The sequence below is a fragment of the Ruditapes philippinarum genome, unplaced genomic scaffold (assembly GCF_026571515.1).
Source record: "Ruditapes philippinarum isolate M1 unplaced genomic scaffold, ASM2657151v2 ctg6321_1_1_1_1, whole genome shotgun sequence".
NCBI classification, from domain to species: Eukaryota; Metazoa; Mollusca; class Bivalvia; order Venerida; family Veneridae; genus Ruditapes; species Ruditapes philippinarum.
Genome location: NW_026858897.1, coordinates 27,174 through 52,569, shown reverse-complemented (window position 1 = coordinate 52,569; position 25,396 = coordinate 27,174). Strand labels below are relative to the sequence as shown.

Genomic DNA, 25,396 nt, shown 5'->3' with positions numbered 1-25,396 from the left:
GCGTTCTTGAGCAAGCTTTCAAGTTTTCCATTTTCCTAGCTCCTTTTCTGAATGTTTTCACATCTGTCAACACTTATTTTTTGTCTGTTACAATCCTCAAATAAGTTTTCTTTCTTTTAAAAAGGTGTATGACTAACAAATCCAAATTATATTCCTCTGAATCTTACACAATTATTTTCCTCCCATGAAATACACAACTTTAAAAAATGTCTGCCGCTTACAATTTACAAAGCCAGGTCTAATATAAATTCGCAGTAAGTAACAGAAATATGGATGGATGGTTGGACTTTTTCTCCTACAAGAATTGTTTGTTTTTATTATTAAAACAAGCGATCATTCATATTTTTTTTTAATAAAATGAATAAATATCACCGTCATTTAATGTTGATTGGCGGACTTATTTATCAGCTCAAGTCTTCTTGTTTTTAATGACAAATTCCGACTAAATGGGGCTCTCAATTGGGGAAACAGTTTTATTATTAACGTTAAAATTATGGAAATTTCGTTTTAACTTGTTTTTAAGCATAAAATAAAAAGAAAATTTGTCTGCTTGTTGTGTAAGATGAAATTTTATTTCATCTCGTGAACTTTATAAACAGTATTCTCACTCGTGGCTACGCCACTCGTGAGAATACTGTTTTTAAAGCCCACTCGATGAAATAAAATTTCATCTTACACACAAACAAACAAATATCCTCTATGTAAGAAACACGTACTTACTTTTTTTTCTATACTCAGAAAAACTTGAACGACCCCCGATCGCTTTCCATGCACATTATTTGACAGATTTCGTTCTTGATACTAGAGATGAGATTATTATATTTACGAAAAGTCTGATTAACGAGGGAACAGGTTACGACACTTCTACTGGGATTTTTACAGCACCCGTTGGAGGACTGTACCAGTTTATTGTTCATACATGTACTTATTATGCAAAATATGCACATATTGGCCTAGTGTGGGAAGATAAAGTTATTGCAGCAGGATTAAACTATGATAAGGATTATGACACTTGTAGTACTGTTGGAGCAATAGTAAGAGTAAGATCAGGAGAAAAAATTTGGGTTAAAGTAACATCGTCAGGTTCTAACCGCCAGCTATATCAAGACTCAAATACGATGAACACATTTAGTGGTGTACTTGTCAATAACTGAAGTAGTATAATGATTCAACTTTTGTATATGACATTATATATTTGATTTTGTTTTACAAATATTCTTACGATGATTATCGTCTGACGAATATTTTGATTATCAAGTTTAGAAAAGATATTATTTTTCTGTATTTATCATTACACGTATATAACTATATTATCGCATTTTCAAATAAATATGGTATGTATACACTTGTACTTATTTTTTTTTCTTGGCACACAATATCATTATCATATATAATATTCCAGGTTGCAATTAACTTTTGGAGGAAAAGGGGACATGTATAGGTGTCTGCTTGTTGTTGCAATGACAGATAAAGTCTCAACAAGAGCGATCAGTGATCACGTTTCGCCTCATGATGGCCAATTTCGTGTTGTGACCGGTTTTGTGACAGACAGACAGACAGACGGACAGTGCGCAACAAGACTTGGTACTAATCATTCCTGTAAAGTTTGGATAAAATTGCACCAGAAGTTTATGATAAGTATTCCAGACAAGCTTTTGTGTATCTGGCAACACATAGAAAAAACACCTTTTTATCAAAGGGCCATAAATCGGCCAAAAATCATTCAACCGGAGAACCCGTGCAATATACGCAAGGACTTGAGCTACAGATCAATCCTGTAAAGTTTCATTCAAATTGCATTAGTGGTATAAGAGAAGTAGTCCGGACAAACTTTAAAAATAAAAATTATTAAAGGGCCATAACTCTTACAAAAATCATTGAACCGGAAAATGCTGACAATATGCACAACTAGACTTGGTACTTATCATTCCTGTAAAGTTTGGATGAATGTGCACCAGTAGTTTATGAGGAGTAGTCCGGACAAGTTTTGTGACGGACAGACGGACAAACAGACAGACGGACAGACAGACGACGGAGAAGTGATCCCTATATGTCGCCACTACTCCGTAGAGGCGCCACAATAAAAACAAATTTTACAACAAAGAAAAAACTTATGTAACAAACGTATAATAAAGTACATGCACATTTTGTTTGAAAGTATCATTTGGTCTATTCATATTCTTTTTTTTCATGTAAAAAATATTCATCACATACCCGTTGCGCTTTTGCCACTCATTGAAAATGTTTTTAAGGCTGTTGATATATTTTGACGTGACATCGTTTGCGTCATACAGAACATAACAGAACAGGACAGAAATTTAGCATAACAAGATCATCACCATATTACGTATACAAATACAACATATAAAACATAAATAACACATAATATGAACGTATATATCACTAAAACATTTTGGTTTATGAAATGTGAGAAAACGTTTTAATAGATTTATACAATGATCAAGAATTTATCTATCTTTAATACCTTTAATATCTTTTTACACTATTTAATTTAGCTAAAATACATTTTTTATACTTGAGAAATTCGGTAATGCATATAAATAGAATCCACAAAGAGAAATCAACATAATGATTATGACAAATGAATGAGTAATAATTGACTTCATTTCTGCATGATAATAAAATACGTTAGAATGTTTAGTCTTTACTTTATAGAGACATAGCGTAAAGACACGCTTAATGTAAGTTAGTAAGTAAGTAAGTAAGTAAGTTAGTAAGTTAGTAAGTAAGTAAGTTAGTAAGTAAGTAAGTAAGTAAGTAAGTAAGTAAGTAAGTAAGTAAGTAAGTAAGTAAGTAAGTAAGTAAGTAAGTAAGTAAGTAAGTAAGTAAGTAAGTAAGTAAGTAAGTAAGTAAGTAAGTAAGTAAGTAAGTAAGTAAGTAAGTAAGTAAGTAAGTAAGTAAGTAAGTAAGTAAGTAAGTAAGTAAGTAAGTAAGTAAGTAAGTAAGTAAGTAAGTAAGTAAGTAAGTAAGTAAGTAAGTAAGTAAGTAAGTAAGTAAGTAAGTAAGTAAGTAAGTAAGTAAGTAAGTAAGTAAGTAAGTAAGTAAGTAAGTAAGTAAGTAAGTAAGTAAGTAAGTAAGTAAGTAAGTAAGTAAGTAAGTAAGTAAGTAAGTAAGTAAGTAAGTAAGTAAGTAAGTAAGTAAGTAAGTAAGTAAGTAAGTAAGTAAGTAAGTAAGTAAGTAAGTAAGTAAGAAAGTAAGTAAGTAAGTAAGTAAGTAAGTAAGTAAGTAAGTAAGTAAGTAAGTAAGTAAGTAAGTAAGTAAGTAAGTAAGTAAGTAAGTAAGTAAGTAAGTAAGTAAGTAAGTAAGTAAGTAAGTAAGTAAGTAAGTAAGTAAGTAAGTAAGTAAGTAAGTAAGTAAGTAAGTAAGTAAGTAAGTAAGTAAGTAAGTAAGTAAGTAAGTAAGTAAGTAAGTAAGTAAGGTAAGTAAGTAAGTAAGTAAGTAAGTAAGTAAGTAAGTAAGTAAGTAAGTAAGTAAGTAAGTAAGTAAGTAAGTAAGTAAGTAAGTAAGTAAGTAAGTAAGTAAGTAAGTAAGTAAGTAAGTAAGTAAGTAAGTAAGTAAGTAAGTAAGTAGGTAAGTAGGTAAGTAGGTAAGTAGGTAAGTAGGTAAGTAAGTAAGTAAGTAAGTCAGTAAGTTTTATTTACTTAAGTATGTAGGTAAGTAAGTAAGTAAGTAAGTAAGTAAGTAAGTAAGTAAGTAAGTCAAGAAGTAAGTAAGTAGGTAAGTAAGTAAGAAGTAAGTAAGTTAGTGAGTAAGTAAGTAAGTAAATAAGTAAGTAAGTAAGTAAGTAAGTTAGTAAGTAAGAAGTAAGTAAGTAAGTAAATAAGTAAGTAAGTAAGTAAGTAAATAAGTAAGTAAGTAAGTAAGAAGTAAGTAAGTTAGTAAGTAAGTAAGTAAGTCAGTAAGTAAGTAAGTAAGTAAGTAAGTAAGTAAGTAAGTAAGTAAGTAAGTAAGTAAGTAAGTAAGTAAGTAAGTAAGTAAGTAAGTAAGTAAGTAAGTCAAGAAGTAAGTAAGTAGGTAAGTAAGTAAGAAGTAAGTAAGTTAGTGAGTAAGTAAGTAAGTAAATAAGTAAGTAAGTAAGTTAGTACGTACGTACGTAAGTAAGTACGTAAGTGTAAGTACGTTAGTAAGTAAGTTCACGTACGTACGTAAGTAAGTACGTAAGTAAGTAAGTTAGTAAGTACGTAAGTGCGTAAGTAAGTAAATAAGTAACTAAATATTTTATTATCATGATATGTGCATATCTGTTACAATACATATCTACAAGAAAAAATAACATAGCACCCGGCAAAATGGACCTGTAAGTCACCAGAAATTGACCAGTTCGTTTTCAAATACCAATTGAGTCAATTTGTATATTACTGAAGAAGAGCTATTAGTAAATAATACTTATTCATCTTGATTATAGTTTAAGGAGTTTGTTTCGCTTTCTTTTCTCGTGATTATGTTATCACATTTTAATAAAGTTGTCCACGAATCTTTATTACCTGCCGGCTCTTTTGTTATAAGTTGTCTAGTAAATCACTTACCGACCGCTTAACAGGTCTGCAAATGTATACCGACCTCTTATCGTTCTATTGTGTCCTATACAATAAAAATATTTGAAGTCGAGAAACTCGTGCATTACACGATATTTACTGTAAACGTATATCCCGTCACGCAGAAATTTTGTAAATTTAACACTTAATTGTGCAAATTTATATGGGGCAGGGGGGGGGGAGGTGGTGGTTAATGACCACTACGAATAGGAAAAAAGGTCGATATATATTTTGAAGTACATTTGCCTGACACATTTGCCTAACTATAAAGCTTCATAAGATACTTGTTTGTGGCATTTACATTTACATCTATGTCTGATTTTGCACAATCCTGCATCATTTTAACAATTCTGTATTATGGAATATATACGACGATTATATTATTGGTGCATATCGAATCAAAGTCAACTTCTTCATCTTTCTTTCTCAAAATATTAATTTCAGTGAGAGTGTAGTTCATCTTAAGCAAAGACCGGTTTTCTCATTTCCCCCAGTTCTTTTACATTACAATTTTAATTTTGTATACCAGTACTCGCCTATTCCTCGCAATAATACGACTTGCGCTTCCATTCCAGACTGCGGTCTTATTAAACATATTAGAAAGGGATGATGGTAATTAAGAATACACCGAAAGAAAATTCTTATAAACATGAATGAAATTCTAAGAATATTTAAAATCAGTCATCATAAAAACAACTACAACAACAACAAAATTACATAAGAATTGCAGACTCGATTTGATTGAGTCTGTACATGATGGATAATGAATAAGTGCAACATCCCTCACGCCCCCTAGCACCGGCTTGAGCGGTACTCAATTCTCAACACCAAATAGTGCTGACATCAGAGATCCCGAAGGGCCAGAAAAATATAACAACACTGAAGTGAAGTACGTGGCAACTTTTTACAGCTGCCACACAGCACTTGACACCTGATGTTGTGAAGTATAAAAATCTGGAAACAAAGTGATCCCTCGGACGCATTAATCACAACAAAATTATATGAAAATTGCAGACTCGGTTTGATTGACTCTGTACATGAGGGATAAAGAATAAGTTCAACAACCAGAAAGTATCACTAGTTAAATAATGAAAACAATTAATATATTTCAGTAACATTCAATTTGTTTCAAAATATTACAGATAACCGGTACGAATCTTTAATTTGTAATATATTTTGATGAATCCAAGTACAACGGTAACACATAATTACAAAAATAGGGTCAAAACGATCAGAACAGTGAGTAAATGAATTATATTTTGTAGTAAATCGAATAATAGATAAATTGATATACTAGTATATGGCTGCATAATTACGTTGTTTTTCATATTTGGTATACTTGAGACATATGTCCATTCTGAATTTACAAGACATAAAGTAACATAGTGTAAGGGAGGCAACTCATACTGCAAATATTTCCAATATACATTGCATAATCACCTCCCTTCCCATTACATATTCATATGCATATTACTTTGTTTTGCGCTTTGTTGCGTCACATCGACACAGTATAGGTCATAAAGCCACGTTCCAGCTTTACTTGTGGAGGAAGAACGTTGGTGCCCTTCCGTGCATTAGGCACGAACGGGTACCTGAGTAGAACCACCGACGTTCCGCAAACTGACTGGATAGCTTCCTCACATGAAATAATTCATAGTCCCTGTTGGGATTCGACCTATAGCGGTGAGGAGCAAGTGATTCAACGACCTTAAACTCTCGGGCACGGACGCATTATGCATATTACAATTGGAAGCATTAATCACAACAAAATTACATGAAAAATGCCGACACGGTTTGATTGAGTCTGTAAATGAAAGATAACGAAAAAGTGCAACGTTCCTCACGCCCCCCTAGCACAGGCTTAAACACTTGATTCTCTTGTTTTGAAGGGATTTTTGGTAACATTGCCTTTTAGTGAACAATTAATAACGTTCTAAAAGTTTAAACAATTATCGTACACAATTTGTGAACTTATTATAAACCGATTCCTAACGAGTAAAATCATTTACAGCATATTTATTGTTTACATCACTGAAAAGATAAAGAAGTTAAATGATAAATAAAAGTACATGTATATTGCATTTGCCTCAAGACTGAGAAGCAAATACTAATAATAGAACCATGAGTTTGTATACGCTTTTCAAGAGACTTAGATAGTAAAGTACAAATATCCTAGATTTAAATATCATTACCATTATGAATCATTACGTATACACTGTATAAGCTTTTCCTCAGGTCTGGTCTTGTCAGACATACTTGGAAATATTAAACATTTGGAAAGATTTACCCGCGTACATGCAGGGAAAGAAAATAATGAATGAAATAAAAATTAAAATAAAAGTTATTGAAGATTTTCATAATATTTCTGCCATGTAAAATACGAGAAAAACGAGATGATAGTGATAAAAGAATAATAGAATTATCAATGACTCCAACGTCCCTATATTAAAGCGTGCAACAAAAGTAATGGTCAGTCCATTTACGATAGGACATTTTAGATTCATTTAATTGGTTTATTTTCGAAGAAATAATCTTAGAAGAAGCGGTAATTTCGTCACTTAATAGGTTCAGGATAGGTTAATCGCTCAAGAAAGTTTCCATATTTAACATTTGTACTTTAATTTTTAATTTCATATTAAACAAATATAACAAGAATATGTTCGTGGAAAAAGTTGGGTTTTAGTGATTTAAATGACGTCCATTTTATGAAGTCAATATACTGTCATTTGAAACCACTGTCTTTACTTACAACTTAGCAAAGACATCTGGAAATCTTTTGAAAAATTCCCACTCGAAATCGCTAATTGTCCCTCAGCAGTGAAAATACTGCTGATTTTCTTCGGAAAACTCCAAAGCCTCTTGAATGCTACGTTAAATTTTTAAAGCCATTTTATATTGATAATTAAAAACGTCTCTATAGTGACAGTATTGAGGAAAACTTAATATAGACACATTTTACAATTAGCATTTTTAATTATTGCTTTTTTTGGAATTTTCAGAGCTCCTTAATTAGGTTTAAGGTCGCTCTTACATTGCAAAGGTCATCTGGCGATATAAAGCTTTAATGGTTGCATATCACCAAAGTCATTATCGTCAATAATTGTAAACATGTGTGCTTAAGCCAAAAGTATGATGTCGTGTAAGTTGGATATCGGCCTCGTACATTGATTTGTCTGTTAAATACAAACTTTATGGCAGGTCTAACATAAACCGAAATACCTTGTACTTGTTGATATCCCATACATCAAAGATATGTATTCCTAACAAAACATATGTATTTTAACTGTACTGAGAAATCTTAGCTTGATATCACTTGCTATGAGCAAGACATTTACTAATACCTTGATGATGAGATTTTTCATCTTTGTGGTAATCAAGAAAATTTGTCATAAAAAGTAATCGTTTGTTTAATTGTAAATACGCTTTTAGAGATCACGTGTAACATACTTGCTCTAATATCTAATATTTTCGTCTTAAATCATATTTAATTCATTACCTCAAGTTATCAATGCCATTTCAAACATTCAACTAGGAGTTTCGTCAAATATCGAGTTAATTGTTAACAATTTCTTAATTTCAAATATAATTGTACTGTATTGCAGATAATTCGAACTATTATTATTTAATATTTTTGAAATAAAGAAATGAGGAAACAAACAACGATGAATAAATATTAAATACTTCTTTTTAGAGACCATCTTTTCAATCTTTTCCGTGTCCATGTACGGTAATTTAATTTGTTGATGAATTGTGCATGGAATGGTGATTTTTTCCAGTAAGAAGTGCATTCTCACATTGTTTGTGAATGGAATATTTGGGTGAGTTGAAATAAATATCAACACTGTAAATGTGTTTAAAGTAATAAAAAACTAATATCCAGCACAGTGTCTTCCTCCTATCATACATCCGCACAATAAAGCTGAGAAGGTTTTTATTGCTTAATTTTGATAGTAGTTTTTCTGGCAGCTGATTCAAGCATCTAGTACTCACAGGTGTTGAACAGGCCATGCATATGTTTTCTTAGTGCCTGGAAATATACGTTAAAATGTGTTACTCTTTTTTAAAAAAAGATTTTTCTACTATACAAAACATATATACATGCACATGTAATTGGTATTTACTTGAAAATTACCTTCCTTGGTTGATATACTTCATTACTATTAAGTTGTTTTTTCTACAAAAAAAGGTGCTTACATAGATGCTTTTATTATCTAGATTGTTGGCCAAAATTATTTTCAATTTATGAACAATAAAATGAAATCACATGGATTTTTTCCATGTGCAACATATAATCTTTATCTGCATGGATAACCCTTACCCTACGCCACGTCAAGTTACTTCTAAATTTGTTACCAGTACACTTTATTGCATTACTAGGCGTATTTACAATATCTACTGAAGATACCGTTTTATTTTATGCTTTTCAGTGGATTACTGATTTATCCGTGAAAATTATATTTGGTAATTTCACAGTGAAAATTATCAAAATATAATTTCACTTTTTTCAATGACGAAACTACTTTTTTAAGATTTTCCCCATGTGGTACCTCAATTTTATTTTTGCTGACAATTCTGACAATGTCAGGCTGTTTAAAGAAAAAGGAAAGCTGAAATTGATAAATACCTTAAACGTATAAAGTAATAAAAAGAAGAAAACTTACTTCTATTCATTCAAATTCCAATCACCAAATTTCGTCTCTCTAATTTTTTTGTTTCATTTTTACAGTCTGAAAAATACATTCCTTCCACATGCAAACTGCTCTTGATGACATTTGGGCATATTAAAGTATCCTACGAGTAATAACTGCCGTATGCTTTATGAAAAATTATAGGCAAAGACAGCTACAGCTCGTAGAACAAGTAAACCAACCCAGCGTTCCGAGCAAGTTCCAAGTCTTCCATTTTCATAGCTGCTTTTTTTCATGTTTTCACATCTGTCAACACTTAATTTTTGTCTGTTTCAATCCTCAAATATGTTTTCTTTCTTTTAAAAAGGTGTATGACTAACAATTCCAAATGATATCCCTCTGAATCAAACACAAATTATTTTCCTCCCGTGAAATACACAACTTTAAAAAATGGCTGCCGCTTACATTTAACAAAGCCAGGTCTAATATAAATTCGCAGTAGGTAACAGAAATATGGATGGATGGTTGGAATTTTCTCCTACACGAATTGTTTGTTTTTATTATTAAAACAAGCGATCATTCATATTTTTTAAACAAAATAAATAATATCACTGTCATTTAATGTTGATTGTCGGACTTATTTTTCGGCTCAAGACTTCTTGTTTTTAATGAGAAATTCTCACGAAATGGGGCTCTCAATGGGGAAACAGGTTTTAATATTTATTTATGTTAATATTATGGAAATTTCGTTTAAACTTGTTTTTTAGCATAAAATAAAAAGAAAATTTGTTTGTTTGTTGTGTAAGATGTAATTTTATTTCATCTCGTGAACTTTAAAAACAGTATTCTCACTCGTGGCTACGCCACTCGTGAGAATACTGTTTTTAAAGCCCACTCGATGAAATAAAATTTCATCTTACACACAAACAAACAAATATCCTCTATATAATACAATTTTATGATATTTGATATGTTTCAAGTGATTTTCCTTCCATTAAATTATGTGTTTACATATTTTGTTGTTTTGGCTGGCAAGTCTTTTGACTACTTGAACATCTACTCATTTTTAAGCTTTAATCTGGAAGCTTGCTGCTTAAAGCGCTTAATGAAGGCAATAACTTATGAAATTACAGTATATTAATATCATAATATAAACCGCAATATAGGATAAAATCGGTTAAATATTATAATCACATACTATCTTAATTAAAAGCAAGTGTTCACAGTGTTTACATTACAAATGACGTTAAACCTGCTGAGTTATACGTAAAAGTGTTTCATATATTTTTGGTAACATCGCCTACGGGTATGTAAATTGATTAGATAAAACTATTTGAAGCCAGAATAAAATTGTTCTTATTTTATCATGGTGTCGTAAAGACACACTTTAAATCTTAGTTTCTTATTTCACGATATAACGATATATCTGCGTTTTAAGTATGAAATATAAGCCAGGAATATTTATAAACAAGTAATGCAATGATAATAAAGATATACTAGATAAATATTATTGTTTAATCTATGTGCTTACTTTGTAGGTCCGGAAGGAGGGATTCTCTATGATTCCGAGCTTCATATTGTTAACAACTTCCACGATTAACGCTTAAAGATATATCGAGCGACAGCCCCATATCACAGTGATCAAGCGGTAGGACACTAGCTTCAGAAGTAAGAAGTCCTAAGTTCAAGGCCTGGTAAATGTTCTTTTATATTTATTTATGTGAGAAATGGTTCTTTAAGACCCATTATATGATTTCTTGCTTCTGTTGCTTTTTGGCACTAAGTTAAATTATAATGATTTAGTATTTTGTACAGAAGTAAAACAACACACTTTAATTTACATTTGTCCTATTTTTATGACAAATAAATATCATTCAGCTCTAATTCCTTCTAGATCAGAGTCATTTACATACTCTTAAACCAGTATTCGAACTAAGGAGGTAAAAAATTATATCATTATTTCAAAGTCATAATGTGCCTAAAAGTAAGTAATAAATATAAGCAAAGAAACAAAAACATGCACGTGTTGCAATCATAGAATGTAAATGACTTTTTTATTTATTTGCAGAATGTAAGACTTTGAAACTGAAAATCAAAGATTAAGAAAGTAACCATATAATGCCCACTTTCATATCTTGTTGTGAAATTGATTTACGAACTTCTCTCTGTGAATGGTTAAATTTTCACAGTGGCTCATAATCTTCCTAGATAAAATTAACTTTTGAATTATACAATGATTACGAAATTGAAACTCTAATAACCGTGCTATCTGTTTAATATATAGACGATATTGAATGAGTGTAGTTTATGTAACAGGGTCTTATTTTTAGGATCAGGTCTAAGGGACAATACTCTTGCTTTACTGTTGAATTTTATAATTTAGCAAAGGGAGACAAATCCGCCGGTCTATCTGATACTTTTCAAGGGAGATTACTCTATTGGTTTTAACTGATTTTATCTTATGTTTACATAGGTCAGTATTCTAAGAATTCAAAGGATTGGTTCACGGATCGTTGGTTTTAAGCTATTTTTATGTCATGTGATTTCTTGGTGGGAAAAGTCATTGTGTCTTTGTTATGTTGTAAAAGAGAGGTTAGAAAAATTAGTGTTTGTGGTCAAGTTCTTTATTTCATAAGTTGGTATGTATTTATCCTGACTGCTGCTAAATGCTTTATTGTAAATATGTAGAATTGCATTATTGTGATTCTGTTGTTTTTTGGTTCAGTCCATTGATTGTGAAATTTGTAAATAAGTATGAGTTTCAGAATGACATGTATCTATCATATCACCTTTCATCTTTATTCACTATTAATATTTAACCTTGCAGTTAACAGTCACTGGTGTGATAGTTAGAGAGGTAATAGTTAGATTGATGTACTGCACTCATCCCTCAGATGGTAAGTTACTTGTGTGATGTATTGTGTATAATGTTTAAAAGATAAAATATGTTAATTGTGTGTATAATTCCATAAGCTATGATATTAGATTTAAGGACTGTTGCTGAGTTTAAAGAACTGAATTGGCCACTAGACATGTAATTGATTATGTAAGATATGATAATAATTAATGCATTGTTTCTACTTTATTTTACTTTATATTTACATATTGTTATATACTTATTTCAGAGTGTTGTTGGTTTGTACCTACAGAATCTACTTGTTTGTACCTTATGTGATGTAACAACCTTGTTGGATCAGTATATAAACAGGATAGAACTTTACAGCTGTTTGTTGATTTGATTTTAACAATCCCGAACTCATTTGACTCTTAGGGGCTCGGATAATTATATTTATATTGCGCCGAACCACCCCTATTACATTACATTACAACGAGTTGAATAAAATCAAATAATGCGAGCCACTGGCGAGCATTATATTGTTTCATTCAACGAGTTCAATAAATTTACTATTGGATCTACACGAATATAATATTCTATGTATCACATATATAGAATAAGAACAGTAAACTGTTAAAATGAATAATTTTAAAGTGTAACGCTAACATTAGCGCGCTTTATTAGTGCAAATGACGTCACGTCAAAGTGTTATTATGCTAGTGTAATATCGTTTTTATTAAATGGCTTTATTACACTCCCGCGCCGCAGTTTATGTGATAAATTAAATTATCTACCTGCATTGTTTAACATAACTTCCCATGAATCTATCGCAATTAATCAATACATTATCATCGTTTATAGAGTGTAGATATGACTACTTAAAAATATAACCCTAATTATCTTACCGAACTAACAACATTCCGATAAATATGATAGTTCATATTTAAGAGACAGATGCTAACTAATTGTTTAACATTAAGTCTGGATTTAGGGGTTCGCAATAAAGATAAGGTAATTGCAAAATTGATCGCAATAAAGATAAGGTAATTGCAAAATTGTTTTAAATATTATATGTCTTTGCCTTGCTAGTTACAAAGCCTTTAAGAAGAAAGTATCAGTAATTCTTCAAAATTTTATTGTAAAGTACAATTGTGTCATCAGTTTTATATAAAACTGATTGAGTGTTTGTATTATACTCGTATATATGTGTGTGTTTTAACGTGAATAAATATCTATCTATCAAGTACAGATAGGTTCAATAAATCATACGTGAAAGGAAGATCGAATGTTTCTTTGTAATTGACACACTTTAATTTATTTTTTTCAAAACACATAATTGACGTATGATGTTTGGTAAAACTCACAGAGTAAGATGATCAATAAATAGATATTTAAAATAAATATATTATCCAAACTGTCCGGAAAAAACCGGATATGAACAAGTCATGGTTTTAGCTATATGTTTTTCAAGTGACAAATACGCTGCTTATGTCATGTCACGATTATTTTACAGATAAAATAGTCTTCTGGTGATATATATACAATTTGCTCCTTGATAATTAACTCTCTAACGTAAACATTGTTAAACTCCAATACTAGCTTTGAACGGACAACAGTGATAGTTAATAAAACACTTTAACCACTGAGTCATAAAGACTCAACTAAAAGTTTTCAGTAGTAACTTATGTGTAGCAATGATCGTATGTACCACTAGTCGTTTATACATGTAAAAAAAATAAATGAGTAAACATTGTATATTATGGTCAGAGAATCATTGAATCAGAAGTAATTGTTTTCAAACGAATCACGCATATTAAAAATATGTCTGTTTTTGTAACTGCTGTTAATGCATGAAAGTTTGTGAACTGTAAGACTCGAGATGTGAAATTTTGTTTCTCTCCAGAATTGCTTTTGTGATACAAAAATATCAAATGACTTGTGCTTTCCTTGCAATTGTGCTACAACACAATTATAATAATATACATATTCGGGCCTCATCAGATTATCGATGAATAAATACAACATTTTCTCTAATAAGGTTCAATCCAGAAAGCTTCTCAAATTTTATGTTACAACTTTTCTAATGAAAATGAGGTGGTTCTTACTGTTATTTGTGTTTGTTATTGTCGTTGGAATATATAGTTATAATTTCTCTGAGGCTAGAGAGCCTATATGTTCTAAATTTCCATATGAAGAACAGCTTTTAGAGAAAATGATAAGAACTGAAATTAAGGTAAAAACAATGGTGAATGAAATTAAGAAAACTGAGGATAATGTCATCAGTACATTAAGCGACATTAAACGAGCTGTTGCTGATTTTACGGACATGTTTGCCGGTATGAGAGGGAACATAACGGACGAGATGTTAAAGAGAGGCGATGAGCTAGAAAGTAGAGAAGGTAAAAATATGCACGTTGTTTTACATCAAATCTACAAATCTTAAAAATAAAATATCTATACCACTACAGTTTTTATAAAATACGAAATAAACTTGATATCTTTTACTATTTTTATAATTCATTGTTTTTTCGTTAATTGTTGGACATATTTGTCAAGATCAATATCTTTTAATAGTTTGTATTGATTTGTTGCTTTTAAGTGTTAGAAAAAAATACAACACAATGTTATCTTTCATATTTTCTGTAATCTACGTGATTTTATGTAAACTAAGTAATGGATAAACGATACATGTCTAACATTTTTACATAAAAGGAAAATCGAAATTTTAGCGACAATAGAAAAAGGATACTTGAAAGAAAATTTGTGTTCTAAAATAACTTGAACTTTGATCGATTAATGAATAGCACTTATATAAAATAATACAGAATCATTCAAGAAATTATTTGAAAAAACAAAAAGCAACCTCACTAGTGATATTGACGCTAAAAAAGAGGGACACAGTCAACTTCAAGGTATTGTTATCTACTCTATTTCTTTTCTAAAATCAATTTGATTTATAACTATCTTTGTAGCACATTTAATTGTCGCTGACTAGTCCGAAGCATTCTCTTGGTGTATCACTTGGGCAGTGACATACAGCAACCAAGATTGATCTAATATGCTACTCCATATGTAAATTTGTAACTCTTATTAAACGTTCAAATGATTTCATATACATTTACATATTCTATTTTTGATTTATTTTCGTTTACATTCAGATTTATTTCCAGTTGCATGTAAGCTCATCACATATTGGCTGATATAAATATAATTGTTTGTAATTTGCGTAGGCACTGCGATTTAGATATTGAAATATTTGACGTGCCAAGGATTATATGTAAAAACGCATTAATTCAAATAAATATTTTAATCATGAGAATTGACTATCCTTGATAACCATGAACTTAAATTTTAGATATGACAATGGATTGTAAAAAATAAACCGAAAACGAATTGTTTTACAAAATATAAAATTAATGAAAGTATATAAACTGTCTGATATTTTTTTTATTTTTGTACTCAGAAAAACTTGCCCAACCTCCAGTCGCATTCTACGCACATCACTTGAAAGACGTGCTTCTTGATACTACAGATGAGATTCTCATATTCGAGAAGAAATTCACAAACGAGGGAACAGGTTACGACACATCCACAGGATTGTTCACGGCACCTGTTGGAGGACTGTATCAGTTTTCTGTTCATACATGTGCTTATCATATGATGTTAAAAGTGAATAATTTCAAATCAATTGTTTTAATTCATTTCTGTGAATCACTTCCTCGTCAAACAGAAGATCTAGTGAACTCAACGATTGGTCAATGATATGTTGTAAAGAATAAAAATCATTCATTTCTGTTTTTTTTTGCATATGGTTGATATTATAGGAGTATTACATGATAAACTATAGTAGAATATGAATCAAAGTCTGTCCGAAATGTTTAACAATAATGTAAGGAAAGCTTATGCAACACATTTTCGAGTATATGTTTGTTTAAAAGTATCATTAAACAGTCAAGCAATTTATAATCATGAAAACAATTAATCAACATTTTAGTAACATTAAATCTATTTCAAAATATAATAGATTACCTATACAAATTTGTATATGATGGTTATATATTTTGATGAATTAAAGTACAGTGGCATGCAGAATTTATGTAAAAATAGGGTCAAAACGGGCACAATAGTGAGTAAATGAATCAAAATCATTTGTATAAAATCAAATAATAAATTAACTGGCATATGCGGCAGCAAAAACATTATATTTTAATTTTATTTAGAGGTTTTCAACATCAATTTTCGTTTTTTATCTAAATGTGAACAATTCTATTGTTTTTTATATTTGGTATGCATGAAACATATGTAACACCATTAGTGTCACATGATAATAAAAAGCAGATAAAACGGATGCTTCCTTATAGCACTATATAAAGCTAGTTATTCTGTGAACACAAAATCAAAGCAATTCGATGATAAATAGACACAAATTCGACATTATTTTTTGTACTATTCCTGTGTTATTTTAATATTAAAAGTTTCGTGAGGAAATAATTCATGCAAGAAGTATTGACGCTAGATTTATAACCCTTGTCATATTATAATGATATTGGAGCTTGAAGCAAATGCTATAAGAAATGAAGAAGTTTTAAAAATAATAATATGTAGAAAAAAAAATAAGTTCAAGAGGAAAAAAAAGTCACAGCCATTCTCCTATAATTGAAGCACTTTTTAATAATTCCTGTCTCCACTTTTAAAATCGTAGTAAAATGTACAGACGAGCTTAATCCTTTGTGACAAACATTTAAATAAGTACACTGGGATGTTCTTAGCAGCTTAACTTAAATTTTGTAGCGTGGATGCTCCTCGTTTTTCATTTGTGTTAAACTGAAAAGCTATAGTAACTGCAAAAAAGCGCTGTCGCTTGACCAATTAAAGTTTAAGATTGGTGAAAAAAACAATCCATTTCTATGTTTTCCAACAAGTTTTTGCCTAAAATCAATACAGTATTGATAATAGATTAAGAATTGCATAAGAAGTTCGAGACAGAGACCCTTATTTTCCATGATTTTCTTTAAATGCTGCCGTCGCCGAAATGCAACTATGGTACCGTAACGATTTTAAACTGGAATGTAACGATCTTGAGATGCGTTATATTCTTTTAAATTTGTACTCAAAACAATATCAAAAGACTATATTTGGAATAAAATTGATAAATTAGACTCCTGCGATGATACATTTTAACACAAACCGTTTTATTGTAAATAATTCAAATGTCGCGTTTAAAATGCTATGCCTCCGTAACGGGCGTATACTTTTAAATATACATTATACCAATCAAATAAAAATTTTAAAATATTGTTTTGTATTTCTTTAAATGAAAAACACCAAAATCAGATGTCGTTTGCACAAAAATGTGATAATTCTGACCCGTAGAAGTCGAATTTCACTATGTTTCCATAACGACTATTTTCCGTAACAAAACGATCATCCGAATTTCGGTACAGTATACGGTTCAATTGACGGTGTGACTTTTTTGCCTATCACCGCTCCCAATGATACGTCACTAAGAGGTATGCATGCAACATCTTAATTGACTTTTATGATACAATTAGGCAACTGGAGGTAATTGGCAATCACTGTACTTTATTTTGGCAACCACTGTTTTTGATTTGATAACGATGTTTTCACAATTATGTTACTTACACGAGAAATTTTACTGATAAAAATCGATTGCAAGCTTTATTTTCAGCAAACCACAGAGTCAAAAGTAGCAAGTTGATGCTATTTATATTTTTTTTACCTGTTTGAAACATTTGTTACGGAACATAGTTAATTATTTTGAGATCATAATCTGATGTCATATATGTACTTTATCCATAGTTATTTAACAATTTGAAATGAATGATTGGTTTCAAACATGGAACACATATTTCGATGAAAAAGAAGTGCACAGATTATCAAATAGTCAAAGGCAATTTGTTACGGAAGCATAGTCTTCTATCATCTTTTTTTAGCACCATAATACATATATTCAGTTTGTTTATAAAAACTGTTCCAGTGTGTTTTTTCATTATAAAGATATATGAAAATGGTGTCCAATATTAACTGGAAGTCTAACATGATTTGTATTGTGTTGTAAGGTTGCAGTTTTCCGTTACGGAACATATCAAATTTGTTACGGAACATAGCATTCATAAATGCTATGTTTGAATATGATTTTTATGTTTTTTTTACTATTTATAAAATATCTAAATTGTATCATTATGTCACTTACATTATCTAAAAGTTTTAGAATTACAATTATCATGAAAAAAGTAATATTAATAATGATATTAATGTAATAATGATAAAAATGATGATTATTATGTAATTGTTATATTAATAATAATCATGACAAAAATAATTATTTTAATGATGTTCATGTATCAAGGTTAATAAATTTATAATAAGCAACGATTTTCTATTTTAGAATGGTGCTTTTAAAAACAGAAATACAGGAGACAAAGCAGAGAGGGGAAAACAACAAATCATTTAAAAGAGAAAGAAAGCAGAAAAAATTATGTTCCCATTCAAAAAAGAAAAAGCACTGGTGAAGAAAATGTAGAGGAAACTACATGAAACGTTATAACATTACAACAAATTTGTGTAAATTAGGCAGAAATAAAGCAAATAAAAGTGAAAAAAAAGAATTCTTGTTCATTTTCAGTGAAAAACATAATATTTTATTTTCCATAACATATGTTCCGTAACAGATATCTTTTCCTGCACTACTCACTAAATTAAACTGTTGATGTTATTTTTAATTGATACAGTGTTTTATGATTGATGTTGTTTGTGAAGATACCACATTTAAATTGTTTAAGTAATGTTAAAGAGTGAAAATATTGAGTTATAAATCCTATGTTTTATAATTTTTCACCTATGTTCCGTAACAGATCATAAGGTCTGTTTGATGATCGTTTGTGAGGCGAAGTTTTTTTGGTAACGTTACACCGATTAAAAGTTATGCTTGATTTGTTTTCTGCTTCTTTTTTAGATATAATTCGATAACTTTTATGACAGTATTTGTTTGTGCATTGTATCGAAACAATGTCAATCTTAAGTTACGAAAATATTTGCTTATACAAGCTTTTCAAATACGAAGTATACAAGTTTCAGAATAAGATATGGCATAACATATTTTTGCTAAAGGTAAACATTGATCTTCAACTTTACAATGCATATTCTTTTGGATTGTTTAATTCAAAATCTTAGTAAAACAATACCTCCAAAGTAATTCCTATGGTATATATATGTTCCGTAACAATGTAATTCAGTAACTAACTTCAAAAGCTTTCAGTATACAAACGGAGCAAATGGTGTGTGTCAAACTTCCACACAATCTGTCCAAGGTATTGAATATTAAAAGCAAATCATAGAAATCGTTGTTTATGAAAGTCAGATTTTTCATTTTTTGTGAACCAAAAGTGCTTCAATTATGGGAGAATGGCTGAGTCAAGTTAGAGTATTGAACCTTCTCCCTTCTCCAATGACTGAGTAATAATAAGACACACAAACATGTATATATATATACGTTTCTGTCTGAAGATATGTAAAAACATTTGAAAGCGCTAACAGAAATAAACGTATAAAAAATTAACGAACTTTGTACTCTGCATTTCCCAAAACATACTTATATATATATATAAGTTGTAGAACTGATAAAACATGGTGAGGTTGATGATCAGAAACATATATTTGAGTTTTGAAGTAAATACTTTAAGAAATAAAGATCTTATAGTGAAAAAGTAAATCAGAAATTTTGACGAGGTCACTGACGCTTGGTGAGTAGGTCAGCTCTCAATATACTACCAAAATTATAGATTAAAACTGATGTGTATAATCTCCATACTGCCATACTGGCATTTATCTATATTTAAAGTTTCACAAAAATATTTTCACTCCATTTTAATAATCACAAACATTGTTATATTTGCCATATTTCAAGCATTTTTTGTTACCATAGCAACCAAATCTTTTAACATAGAAAGACAAGAAAAAGCTGTGTACAATCCCCGCACTGCAATCTATTCATATTTCAAGTTTCATAAAAATATTTTCAGTACTTTTTGCCTTATCACATAATCTAGTTTATGTGTTAAATAAGCCATAATTTCAGTCTATTTGTTGCCATAGCAACCAGAATTTTCAACATAGGAAGAAACGATAAGGACGTGAATAATTTCCAGACTGTCATCTATCGATAGATTAAGGTTCGTAAAAAAAATTTCAGTACTTTTTGAGTAATAGTGAGATCCAGTTTTGTGAACGGACGGACTGACGGACGAACGTACAGACATACTGAAGGTAAACCTCAAGTCCCATCCAGTTAAACCGTTAGGGGACTAAATAACAGGCGACACATTCTAAGGGTGATTCAAAATTATTTAAGTAGGGAAATTTGAACCACCGAACTAGAAAATGCCGAAAAGTTCAAACTAAAATGTACCACGAACACAACAATTATGTCGTGCTGAACGACCTTTAAGGATCGGAAATATAACATCTCTGATCGGATGTACGGAACGACTTTTTACAGTCTCTAAACGGCACAAACAACGCTGATGTGGCGATAAAAAAGAGAAAGTAAGAAGTCTCATCCATTCATAACAACATATTTAATAGTTCAATTAAATAATTTTTCAAGATAAAAGTTGTCTGTGTATGGACATTCTATTCTGAATAACAAGATACTGTAAAAGTAACATAGAGGAAGGAAGGCAACTCCCAAGTTCATACTGCAAGCATTCCCAATATGGAGAGTCGCCTCTCTTCCCATTCCATATTTATATACATATATTACAACTAGAATAAGACACCGTTGCTAATCTTGTTCTGAATGAACGTCTGGTAATATTTTTTTATATTAAACACGCCAGCAATGGTCTCTAATTTTAAACAATTATCATTAGGATTCTTGAACTTATTAGCAACAGATTCTCAACCTGTAAAATCAATTACTGCATATTTGAAGGGGTCAGTGCAAGATGGTACCTAACGTTATTTAACATTATCTTGAGAAAAAGGTCATTTTATGAAATTTTAGTTTTAATTGAAATATTTTAAAATTAATTCACTAATAAGTAATGTTATTAATTAAAAAAACATTTGAAACCAAAGTTGTATGTTTTACACAATTTTTAATCATTTTATTTTAAGAAAAGTTATATTTATTAAATGTGCTTATGCAAAAACGGTTCTAAATCCTAACTTTTAAAACAATTGCATAAAGTATTTGAGCTTAAAATTTACATATTTTTCAACCTTTCAATCAACTAAAAGGTTATCATATAACCCCTAATGTATTTGCAGATTAATAGATTAATATTAAGCTTTATAAAAACCTAAGGCGTATCAAACAAATCATCAATTGTATAGTTTGTATTTGTTACACATTCTTCAGTTGATAAATTGATAAATATTTGATTAGTTTTAAATATTCAAGCCAGTTCAAATATAAGGAAACTACCTTACGAATAAAAGTTTTGTTTTCAATAATTCAGAATATATATTTCAAAAACATTGCGTAAAGGAACTGTCACAAACATACTTTCACTAGATGACTGCATTAAAATAACCAAAGTTACAAATATTATAAAATACATCGGCTTAAGCTGTGTAGTTTCAATATCACAGAACATCGTCTGCCAAACATCACTATTTTGCCTCGATTTTTTCCATCAAAATTTATTTCAAAGTGCTGCAACTTCTCAAGGGATTGAGATAGAGTCAAAGGCTTTTCAGCGTTGGTTACACGTTACCTTATGATCGACCTGGGATCATTTTAAGCCTCTCACAAGTCCAAGATTTCCTTGGCGATGAGGGGGACTCCGCCCCCTTCAAACCCCCCAAACAGAATTGGGCACAACCCCCTTCTGGCAACCCCCTGATGTATCTTTTGGATGGGGGCGGCGCCGAAATAGTGCTCACATTTTTAAGCAACATTTCTCAAACAGAAACATGTGTTTGGGGACCAAATAGGACATTTTTCACTATTTCAGGCCTAAAAAAAGGGGGGGGGTCGAAAATGCGTTGTTTCGCGTATATATGAGGTAAAGGGTTAAGTTCCTCCAAAAACCATTTTCACCTTAAAAACAAAGAAGTGTGTAACAAAGGGAGGTTATTCTAATTCCAAATAATGTTCTTTAAATCACAAAGGTTCTAACTTATATTTACCCTAAATTGGAGTTAGTTACCTTTTTACACTGATCCCTTCATTTTCTTACATCACTGAAAACATAAAGAAGAAACAAATGAATGAAAATAAATACTGCATTTATACATATATATTGCATTTGCCTAAGACTGAGGAACAAAGTACTAATCATAAAACCTTGAATATACGCTGTTTAAGAGACTCAGAGAGTATAGTACAAAATATCCTAAATTAAAATATCATAACCATTATTAATCTTTATGAGTACATAGTTCAAAGGTATTTCTTTGTATATGTCTGGTCTTGTCAGACAGACTCGGTCATATACAACATATAAAAAGATTGACGCGCGTACATGCAGGAAAATAAGATAATAAATGTTATAAAAGATACAAATGAAAACAATCATTGTGAATGATTTTCATAATATATCTATCTATCATTAAAACTGGAGACAAATTCTAAGCAGGATAATAATGATAATAGAATGCACTTAGTAATAACTTCGACATCCCTATATCACATCTTACAATAAAAGATTAATGTTAAGACATTTTTGGTTTATTTAATTGGATAATTTTAATAATCCTATAAGTTGTAATTCCTGAATTTGATAAGTTCACAATATGACAGAAATTGATGTTTATTTTGTTTAAGTTACACATTTAAATGGTATATTCCATAATATATATGGAAAAAAAACTCAAGAAAAGTTCTAAATGTAAAATGTTTACCTCAATTTCATACCGAACAAATATAATAAAATTTGTCAATGGAAAAAGTTTTTGTGTGTCAAATGACGTCCTTTTGATTTACTACACGTACCGTCATTTGAGGCTACTGTCACTACTTAGAATATAGCGAAGACATCTGGAAATCCCTAGTAATATTCACACTCGAAGACATAAATGTCAATATCCTTTGGTAAGGCTTTATCCTTTAAACAAACAAAATACAACTGGCATAATTTTAAAACAGTGCAAACGCTGCTGATTTGCATAAAAAACTCCAAACCTTTGGGATTGCTACGTACCAACTTTAAAGTCAATCTATATTGATAATTCTAAAATGCGTCTAAAGTGTCAGAGGCAACAGAAGACAACTTTTAGACAGTGCATTTAACATTTTTTAATTATTGCCTTTAAAGGGGAAGTCAGGGCTGTTTTATAGATATATTGCACGTCGCTCCAACACAACATTGTAAAGGTTGTATGGCGACATCAAACTGTTTTGATGCATATCATCCCAAACGTTATCGTCAGCCATTATCAACGTATGTGCTTAAGCCAAAAGAATAATGGTTTGTAAGTTGGAAATCAGACTCGTATAACGATCTTTCTGTTAAGGAAAGACCTGGTTACATAGTTCATGGAGCTTATGACCTAGTACTAAGTTGGATTTCTTTCGTTAAGAAAACACTTCAAAACATATTGTTTTAAAAACATACGTGATTCATTAACTCCGGTTATATCAAACCTTAAACTAGGAGTTTCTTCAAATATCGAGTTAATTGCTAACAAATAATTAATTTCAAATATTGTTCTACTTTATTGCGGATAATGCGAATTCGTTTTATTTAATAAATTTGAAATAAAAAAATGAGGAAATAAACGATCAGAAAATGTTTAATATTTCATTTAAGAGTCCATTAATGGTTATTTATAAAATAAATTGATGTCAATGTGTGGGAATTCACGCGGTTGATGAAAAGTACATGGGCATTAATTTTCAGTAATGAATTATTTTGTTAAGAATTTGCCTAAGTATAACCTTCCCATAAAACATCAGTTGATTGATATACTTTATTCATATTTATAATGTATAATGATAAATTATTCTTTCATGCAATTATGTCAACAGTTAATAAATTGCCCTTTGCTCTGATGCGCTTGCTGTTTGTTGTGTTTTTTATTTTAGAAAAAGATGCTAACATAGGATGGTGATATTATAGTTAGATAGTTTGTAAAAGTTAATTTACAATAAAAGAATAATAAAAACAAAACACATGGAGTTTCTATATGCATCATAAAATCTTTAACTGAATAGTTAATATATCGTCAGGTAACTTTTTAATCTGTTAGAAGAGTATTTTATTGCATTACAGGAGTTTTCACTATATTTACCGAAGATATTGTGAAAATTCAATTTTATGATATGTGATACATGTCAAGTTATTTACCTACCATTAAATTAAACCTGCTGAGTTTTAATGGTATTTCCTATATATTTGGAGACGCCGCATGGGTAATGTAAATTTATTTGATAAAAATTATTGAAGCCAAAATAAAATTGCCATTTATTTAGAGTGTTCTTGTTTTATCAGGGTGCAATAAAGACACACTTTGATTTTTTAATTTCTTTTATCACGATTTCTGATGTTTCTGCGTGTTAACTATGAAATATACGCCAGAAAATATTTATAAACAAGCGATGCTATGACAATAAAGATATAGATAAATGTTTATTTATTGTGCTAACTTTGTAGGTCCGGTAGGAGGGTTTCGCAATGATTAAGGCTTCAATTTGGTTAACTATGAATTTAACAATTTCCATGATAATGTGCCTAGGATAATTTTGTAAAGACACTATTTAATTCTTTAATTCCCTTTAAAACGATTGTTTGATGTTTCTGCGTTTTTACTTTGAAATGTAAATCAGAAATATTTATAAACAAAAAATGCCATGATTATAAAGATTAATATAAATGCTATCGTTTAGTCCATGAAGTTCCGGAAAGTGATAAACTATTACTTTAACAATTTCCATGATTAACGTTGAAAGCTATGGTTATGCCCTCTATCGAGCGACAGCGCTTCAACCACTAGCACAGGTAGGACACTAGCTCCAGGTTTTTAAGGCCCATTATACCAAAGAAATGTATAAATTGCCTAACTGCTATACGGTTTTGATGTCCTGGTTAAAATCCCCCCCCCCAAAAAAAGCCACGCATTATTATCTCAGCAATCTGTTGGCTCTATTGCTTTGTAAATGTTTGTTCTTGTTTCGCTAGTTACAAAGTCTTTAAGAAGCTAGCGACATTAATTCTTCAAAACTGAATAGTATAATACCTATAGGATCGAAAGATAGATCCAAATGTTTCTTTGTTATCAGGACAAAACATAAAGTATCAAACACAGGATTTACGTTTGATGCTTGGTAAAACCCACAGTGCTGGAGCAATAAATAAATATATTACCCCTTTTCGATTGACCAAAAAAGTTTTGAAAAAAAACATGATATT

General features: G+C 30.4%; 1 protein-coding gene and 1 long non-coding RNA gene across 4 annotated transcripts in view; both read left to right on the top strand.

The window, feature by feature from the left end:
• The window catches only part of LOC132754608 (cerebellin-3-like), a 42,433-nt gene that overhangs the window by 4,550 nt on the left and 12,487 nt on the right, over positions 1-25,396 (top strand). Inside the window, exon 3 of one of the 3 annotated variants that reach the window (XM_060745265.1) lies at positions 739-2,143. The exons of the other annotated variants lie outside the window; for them this stretch is intronic. Within the exon in view, the coding sequence (XP_060601248.1) occupies positions 739-1,154 (416 nt within the window). The 3' untranslated portion in view covers positions 1,155-2,143. Of the gene's footprint in view, positions 1-738; positions 2,144-25,396 lie in introns of those variants that run through there. 3 annotated transcript variants of the gene reach the window in all.
• On the top strand, positions 17,382-18,649 carry LOC132754606 (uncharacterized). Its single transcript, XR_009629102.1, has 2 exons — positions 17,382-17,582; positions 18,430-18,649. It is a non-coding gene; the product is annotated as an uncharacterized LOC132754606 (long non-coding RNA).